Genomic DNA, 8,614 nt, shown 5'->3' on the forward strand with positions numbered 1-8,614 from the left:
CACCTGCCATCCCTCTATCACGTGGCATGCGTGTGTCTAACCATCTTGCCCATCGACTCATCCACTCACCTTCTCTCCCCACGCACCACCTACTCATTCTTCTGTCTGTAGTTAATCAGCCATCCATTTGTCCAGCCAGCCAGGATTTTCTAAGCAAGTTCCCGAAGAACTTACATCATGCAAAACTTGCGTAATTTGATTGGCTTTTCAACAGGAATCAATGTAAATAATATATTCTCACGCCTCATAATTCACAACTGTTGTAGCACATTTTTGTCTTGATGCTGCACATCTCTCTCTTTCTCTCTCTCTCTCTCTCTCTCTCTCTCTCGTTGCCCAGGCTGGAGTGCAGTGGGGTGATCTTGGCTCATTGCAACCTCCCCCTCCTGAGCTCAAGCAATTCTCCTGCCTCAGCCTCCTGAGTACCTGGGACTACAGGCACACACCACTGCCCATGGCTAATTTTTATGTTTTTTGTAGAGACGGGGTTTCGCCATGTTGCCCAAGCTGGTTGCAAACTCCTGAGCTCAAGAGATCTGCCCGCCTTGGCCTCTGAAAATGCTGAGGTTACAGGCATGAGCCACCGTGCCTGGCCTTGATGCTGTACTTTTCTAAGCAATAATTTAAATATTTTTTAACTGGGGTAGAGGGATGCCCACCCTATCTATTTTATGTGCCTGCTGTTTCTTATATCTCACAATTTCAAATGTGCACATTTAAAATTTGCCTAAGATTGGTCATATTTGTATGAGTTGTTCTCCTCAGCCCTCTTTCAAAACTGTCATGGAGATACTTGGCTCATTCTCTTGGCGCTCCTGAATGCAGTTTCAGAAATGAGAACTTTAAAAATCAAAATTCCAGCTTGGTTCAAGACATTGGTTGGTGCTCAATGTGTGTGCGTGTGTGTATATATATATATATTATTTTTTTTTTTTTTTCATTTTTTCAGCACACAGTTTTTTTCATTTGTTTTGTTTTGTTTTGTTTTGTTTGAGACAGGATCTCACTTGGTTGCCCAGGCTGGAGTGCAGTGGTGCAATCATGGCTCACTGTAGTCTTGATGTCCCAGGCTCGAGTGAGCCTCCGGCCTTGGCCTCCCAAAGTGCTGGGATTACAGACGTAGCCATCACCCCCAGCTTGCACACAGTTTTTGAGCTCTTACTCTGTGCCAAGCACCAAGCTGGGTACAAGGATCCAAAATGAATGACACTTGGTCCATGTCCCCAAGGACCACCCAGTCGGTCAGGGAGAACAGACAACCAAACAAGCCATTTCCATGCCATGTTGTCTGTGTCACCATGATGGAAGTCTGTACCCACAGGTGGACTGCTAGGCCAGGATGGGCTGGGCAGAGAGCCCCAAGGGAGTCGACTACTTTCTAAAGCATTTGGCCACTGTGGCCAGTAGAGGGCGTGAGAGGGAGTGGCCACTCATCAGGGGTCAGGTTTAGAGGGGCCCCGTATGCCCTTCTTTCCTGGGGAGGATGTAGGATTTAATCTGTTGGGCCTCTGGGGAAGCCAGGACAGCTTTTGCAACATTTTTGGCAATGTTCTCTGCCAGCTGTTAATTTCAAAATTTTTCCTGAGGGCATGTATGAGCCAGCTGTTTCAGGACTCGGACCTTTCTTACAGACAATCTTAAAGATTTTCTTGAGAATTTACTATGTGTAAGAGAAATAGTAATAGCATGAAATAGACTTTGTCCCCAGAGGTTCCCAGCTCACCATTCAGAGGCAAAAGGAGACGGGAAGGCAGGGACTAGGCAGAGGGGTTGAGACCAGAGATTCACAACCAAAGGACAGTTTTGCCTCCCATGGGACATTTGTCAATGTCTGGAGATGTTTTGGTTGTCCCAGCTGATGGAGGTAGAAGCTACTGGTATCAAACAGGCAGAGGTCAAGGGTGTTGCTCTACATAGTATAATGCACAGGACAGCCCCCACCACAAAGAATTTTCCAGCCCTAAATGTCAGTAGTGCCATGGTTGAGAAATCCTGGGTTAAGAACAAGGCATGGGCATCAGAAAGATTGCCATAGTACTGCTATGTATTTGTTTGAGTCGTTGTTTTTAATTCTTTTGGGATATACCTTGGAGTGAGATTGCTGGATCATATGATAATTCTATGTTCAACTTTTTAAGGTACCACCAAACTCTTTTCCACAACAGCTCCACCATTTTAAATTCCTACTGGCAATGGTTAAGAGTTCCAACTTCTGTACTTCTTCACCAACACTTGTTATTCTCTCTGTCTCTCTCTTTTGGGTTATAGCCATCCTAATGCATGTAAAGTAGTATCTCACTGTGATTATATGATTTGCATTTTCCTGAAACCTAAGCATGTCGAATATCTTTTCATCTATTTATTGACCATTTGTATATCTTCATTGGAGCAATGTCTATCCAAGTCCTCTGTCCACTTAAAAATTGGGTTGTTTGTCTTTTTGTTGTTGAGTTTTAGGAATTCTTTATATATTCTGGACACTAGACTCTTATTAGATGTATGGTTTGCAAATGCTCCTCCCATTTGGTAGGTTATCTTTTCACTTTCTTGATAGCATCCTATGATTCACGAAAGTTTTTAATCTTGATGAAGTCCAATTTACCTATTTTTTCTTATGTTGCTCATACTTGTGGTGTCATATCTAAGAACTGATTGCCAATCCAAAGTCATGAAGATTTACTCCTATGTTTTCTTCTAAGAGGTTTATGGTTTTAGCTTTTATATTTAGGTCTTTGATCCATTTTGAGTTAATGATTTTATGTGGTATGAAGTAGGGGTCCAACTTTATTCTTGTGCGTGTGGAAATCCAGTTGTCCCAGCACCATGCGTTGAAGAGATGATTCTTTCTCCATTGGATGGTCTTGATATCCATGTCAAAAATAGATTGACCATAGATGTATAGGTTTCTATTCCATTGGTCTGTGTGTCTATCTTATGCTAAATACCATGCTGTTTTGTTTACTGTAGCTTTGTAGTAAGTTTTCAAATTGGGAAATGTGAATCCCCAAACTTATTTTTTAAGATTGTTTTGGCTGATTGGGGCCTCTTGAAATTCCATATGAATCTGTATATTCCATTGGATAATATGGACATCTTAACAATAAGTCTTCCAATCCATGAGCAAGGTATGTCTTTCCATTTATTTAATTCTTCTTTAATTTCTTTTAGTAATGTTTTGTAGTTTTCAGTGTACAGGTCTTTCACTTCTTTTTTTTTTTTTTTTTTTTTTTTGAGACAGAGTCTCGCTTAGTCGCCCAGGCTGGAGTGCAGTGGCGCGATCTCGGCTCACTGCAAGCTCCGCCTCCCGGGTTCACGCCATTCTCCTGTCTCAGCCTCCCGAGTAGCTGGGACTACAGGCGCCCGCCGCCTCGCCCGGCTAATTTTTTGCATTTTTAGTAGAGACGGGGTTTCACCGTGTTAGCCAGGATGGTCTCGATCTCCTGACCTTGTGATCCGCCCGTCTCGGCCTCCCAAAGTGCTGGGATTACAGGCTTGAGCCACCGCGCCCAGCCTAGGTCTTTCACTTCTTTGGTTAAATTTATTTCTAGGTAGGAAACAGTGTGATAGGCAATAATAGAAAAAGGAAAAATTGAAATTAAACATATTTATTTCTAGATGTTTTATTCTTTTGAATGCTATTATAAATGGAATTGTTTTCCTAATTTCCTTTTCAGATTATTTACCACTGGTATATAGAAACACAACTATTTTTGTGTATTTACCTTGTATCCTGCAACTTTGCTTAATTATTTTTATTACCTCTACAATACCAAGGTTTTCTGTGTGTGTATTATCTGGCATTTTCTACATATAGGACCATGTAATCTGTGAATAGAGGTGGCTTTACTTCTTCCTTCCTAATTTGGATGTCTTTTATTTCATTTTATTGTCTAATTGCTTTGTCTAGAACTTCCAGTACAGTGTTGAATAGCATTGGTGAAAGTGGGCATCCTTGTCTTATTCCTGGGTAAAGCTATCAGTCTTTCCCCATTGAGTATGATGTTAGCTGTGGATTTTTCATAAATGTACTTTATTATATTGCAGTTCCTTTCTGTTCCTAATTTTCTGAATGTTGTTATCATGAAAGAGTGTTGCATTTTGTCAAATGCTTTTCCTGCATCATTTGGGATGATCATGTGGTTTTTTTCTTTGTTCTATTAATGTGGCATGTTACATTGACATTGAGCCACCCTTGACTGACTTTTCTTAAAAAAAAAAAAAAAAAAAAAGAAGATTTTGAAAGGAAAAAACCTTTCTGACCCTGTGTACTACCTAGAAAATAGCCTTGGCAACATATCAGTAAATTCTGCTGCTGAAAGTGTGCAAGAAGTACTTGGATTGTTTAGTTCTGGGAAATATTGAGAACTTTTCCACTTCCCTTAAAAACATTGTGTTGAAATTTAAAAAGACAAAGCTTTATGGCTGGGCGCAGTGTCTCACGCCTGTAATCCTAGCACTTTGGGAGGCAGAGGAGGGCGGATCATATGAGGTCAGGAGTCCGACACCAGCCGAGCCAACATGGTGAAACCCCATCTCTACAAAAAATACAAAAATTGGCCGGGCGCGGTGGCTCAAGCCTGTAATCCCAGCACTTTGGGAGGCCGAGACGGGCGGATCACGAGGTCAGGAGATCGAGACCATCCTGGCTAACACAGTGAAACCCCGTCTCTACTAAAAAATACAAAAAAAATAGCCGGGCGAGGTGGCGGGCGCCTGTAGTCCCAGCTATAGGGAGGCTGAGGCAGGAGAATGGCGTAAACCTGGGAGGCGGAGCTTGCAGTGAGCTGAGATCCGGCCACTGCACTCCAGCCTGGGCGACAGTGCGAGACTCCCTCTCAAAAAAAAAAAAAAAAAAAAATACAAAAATTAGCCTGGCATGGTCATGGGCACCTGTAATCCAAGCTACTAGGGAGGCTGAGGCTCAAGAATCTCTTGAACCCAGGAGGCAGAGGTTGCAGTGGGCCGAGATTACGCCACTGCACTCCCACCTGGGCGACAGAGTGAGATTCTGACTCAAAAAAAAAGTTTTTTAGATACCAAATTGACCTGCTGAGCTTTGTGGTCCTGCTTTTGTAATGCTTCTAGTATATAATTGTGGCAAAATTGGTTCAGATATTTCAACACATAGACAGAGTCCCATTAAAAATTTTTTTTTGAAATAGGGTCACACTGTGTTGTCCAGGCTGGAGTGCAGTGGTGGCATCTTGGCTCACTTCAACCTCCGCCTCCCAGGCTTTTCTTTTCTTTTTGAGACAAAGTCTCACTCTGTTGCCTGGGCTGGAGTGCAGCTGCATGATCTCGGCTCACTGTAACCTCCGCCTCCCACGTTCAAGTGATTTTCATGCCTCAGACTCCCGAGTAGCTGGAATTACAGGCACCCACCACCATGCCCAGCTAATTTTTGTATTTTTAGTAGAGACAGGGTTTCGCCATGTTAGCCAGGCTGGTCTCAAACTGCCAACCTCAGGTGATCTGCCTGTCTCAGCCTCCCAAAGTGCTGGGATTACAGGTATGAGCCACTGTGCTGGGCTCATTTTTAAAACAAGATTTCCTTCGAATAACAATGATCTATTCGTTAGTAGGGCAGAGTTAGGGTGACAGAAAGCGGTGTGGGTTAGAGATTGGAATATCTGAGTTCATTCTTTCAACACACACTTGTAAGCCCTTACCGCATACCAGGCAATGGTCTAGACCCTGGAACCGAAAACACTCCTGAGGCTTGTTGGGCTTCTATGCTAGTTGTAAGCATACCACACGCTGGGGATGATGGTGCCCTTCCTCCCTCCAGGGCCATGATGATGACTGACTATATGATAATAATACTAGAATGATGATGATGATGACAGAAGCAACAATTCCCTTTCATTTATAAAGTGGAATATAATTAAGAGTCTTTTTTTAAAAAAATAACAGCTTTGGCTGGGTGCAGTGGGTCACATCTGTAATCCTAGCACTTTAGGAAGCCAAGGACCACTTGAGGTCAGGAGTTAGAGAGCAGCCTGGTCAACATGGTGAAATTCTGTCTCTACAAAAATACAAAAATTAGCCAGGCATGGTGGTGCATGCCTGTAGCCCAAGCTACTCAGGAGGCTGAGGCAGGAGAATTGCTTGAACCCAGGAGGCAGAGATTGCAGCGAGCAGAGATTGCAGCACTGCACTCCAGCCTAGGCAGCAAAGCGAGACTCCATCTCAAAACAAAAAAACAAAAAAGCCCAGCTGTTTTGAGAGATAAGTCACATGGCATACAATCCACTCATGTAAAGGACAAGTCAATGTTTTTTAACTGTATTCATAGAGTTGTACAACCATCACCTCAATCTGCTTTAGAACATTTTCCTCATCCCAAACAGACACCCTACACCCTGTAGCCATCACCCCCATCCCACTAGGTCCTGGCAACCACTAATCTGTTTTCTGTCTCTCAAGATTGGCCTGTTCTGCACACTTCATATACTTGGAATCGTATAACATGTGACCTTTTGTGATTGGCTTCTTTAACTTAGCAGTTTTTAAGGTTCATCCACATTGTAGCATGTATTGGGCCTTCAATTCTCTTTCTTTCTTCTTTTTTTTTTTTGAGATGGACTCTCACTCTCCGGCCCAGGCTGGAGTGCAGTGGCATGATCTCGGCTCACTGCAACCTCCGCCTCCCAGGTTCAAGCGATTCTCCTGCCTCAGCCTCCTGAGTAGCTGGGACTACAGGCGCCCGCCACCATGCCTGGCTAATTTTTTGTATTTTTAGTAGACAGGGTTTCACTGTCTTAGCCAGGATGGTCTCGATCTCCTGACCTCATGATCCACCTGCCTCGGCCTCCCAAAGTGCTGAGATTACAGGTGTGAGCTAACGTGCCTGGTCTTTTTTTTTTTTGACAGACTGGAGTGTAGTGGTATGATCTCGGCTCACTGCAACCTCTACTTCCCGAGTTCAAGTGATTCTCATGCCTCAGCCTCCCGAATAGCTGTGATTACGCCACCAAGCCTGGCTAATTTTTGTATTTTTAGTAGAGATGGGGTTTCGCTATGTTGCTCAGGCTGGTCTTGAACTCCTGGCCTCAAGCAATCCACCCACCCCAGCCTCCCAAAGTGCTGGGATTACAGGCCTGAGCCACCGTGCCCAGCCAGCCTTCTTTTTATGGCTGAAGAATGTCCCATTGTTTGGATCCACCTGTTCATCCATAGATCGATCGATTCTGTTTCTACAATCATCAGTTAATGAATATTTGGGCTGTTTTCACATTTCTACATTATGAATAATGCCGCCAGAATGAAGTCCCTTAACGTACACTATTACCTCATTTAGTTCTCACTCGCATAAACGTTTATGATGTACATTGAGCAAGTGTTGCTATACCTAAATTAGAGGCAGGAAACTAAGATCCAGAGGGGTGAAGGAATATGTCCAAGCATGTTTCAGGCAGAGCAGGGAGGGGAACCCCATCTCTCCCCCGGTCCTGTGTTTCTGGAATACACAGCACCCCGACAGCCTCCCGCCCCACTAGCTTCTTTAGGAGAGAAATCATTTGATTATGTAATTCCTAAAATGTCTCTCCTTTTCTCCTTACAGATTTTCTGAATGGTCTTGCTTCTTTGTCTATCTTGTCTGATTTTCTCCTGTCTGACCTTTTCCTGGTTAAAAATCTGGGGGAAAATGACGGACTCCAAGCCAATCACCAAGAGTACATCAGAAGCAAACTTCATCTTGAGCCAGGAGCCCTTTCCAGCCTCTGACAACTCAGGGGAGACACCGCAGAGAAATGGGGAGGACCACTCTCTGCCCAAGATTCCCAGCCAGGCCGAGCCAGCCTCCCACAAAGGCCCCAAAGATGCTGGTCGGCGGAGAAACTCCCTGCCACCCTCCCACCAGAAGCCCCCAAGAAACCCCCTTTCTTCCAGTGACGCAACACCCTCCCCAGAGCTCCAAGCCAACGGGACCGGGACACAAGGTCTGGAAGCCCCAGATACCAATGGCCTGTCTTCCTCAGTCAGGCCCCAGGGCCAGCAAGCTGGCTCCCCCTCCAAAGAAGACAGGAAGCAGGCAAACATCAAGAGGCAGCTGATGACCAACTTCATCCTGGGCTCTTTTGATGACTACTCCTCCGACGAGGACTCTGTTGCCGGCTCATCTCGTGAGTCTACCAGGAAGGGCAGCCGGGCCAGCTTGGGGGCCCTGTCCCTGGAGGCTGCTCTGACCGCAGGTGAAGCTGAGACCCGTGTCCCCACTATGAGGTAACGTGTCTTTTCTCCTTATAACCGAGGAGTGCAGAGTTCAGGTGGGGTCCACACCCTTCCCAATCTGTGCCCACCTTGGTCAAGCCATTTGCTGATGCCAACACTTCAAGAGTGGCTGTGCACAAAAGGAGAAGACACGAGCCTTCTCAGAAGCTTCCTTCCTTCCTTCCTTCCTTCCTTCCTTCCTTCCTATCTTCCTTCCTTCCTTCCTTCCTATCTTCCTTCCCATCTTCCTTCCTTCCTTCCCTCCCTCCCTCCCTCCCTCCCTCCTTTCAAAATCATTCCTTGAGGCTGGGTGCAGTGGCTCATGTCTGTAATCCCAGCACTTTGGGAGGCCAAGGCAGGTGGATCACTTGAGGTCAGGAGTTCAAGACCAGCCTGGCCA

At 45.0% G+C, this 8,614-nt stretch overlaps 1 protein-coding gene across 2 annotated transcripts in view; it reads left to right on the forward strand.

The window, feature by feature from the left end:
- The window catches only part of ACACB (acetyl-CoA carboxylase beta), a 164,603-nt gene that overhangs the window by 17,647 nt on the left and 138,342 nt on the right, over positions 1-8,614 (forward strand). The window contains exon 4 of one of the 2 annotated variants that reach the window (XM_021922881.2): positions 7,565-8,226. In XM_021922881.2, coding sequence (XP_021778573.2) covers positions 7,574-8,226 — 653 coding nt within the window. In that variant the 5' untranslated portion in view covers positions 7,565-7,573. Of the gene's footprint in view, positions 1-7,564; positions 8,227-8,614 lie in introns of those variants that run through there. The other variant, XM_031650731.1, reaches the window with a different exon arrangement.

The sequence above is a fragment of the Papio anubis genome, chromosome 9, assembly GCF_008728515.1.
Source record: "Papio anubis isolate 15944 chromosome 9, Panubis1.0, whole genome shotgun sequence".
Lineage (NCBI taxonomy): Eukaryota > Metazoa > Chordata > Mammalia > Primates > Cercopithecidae > Papio > Papio anubis.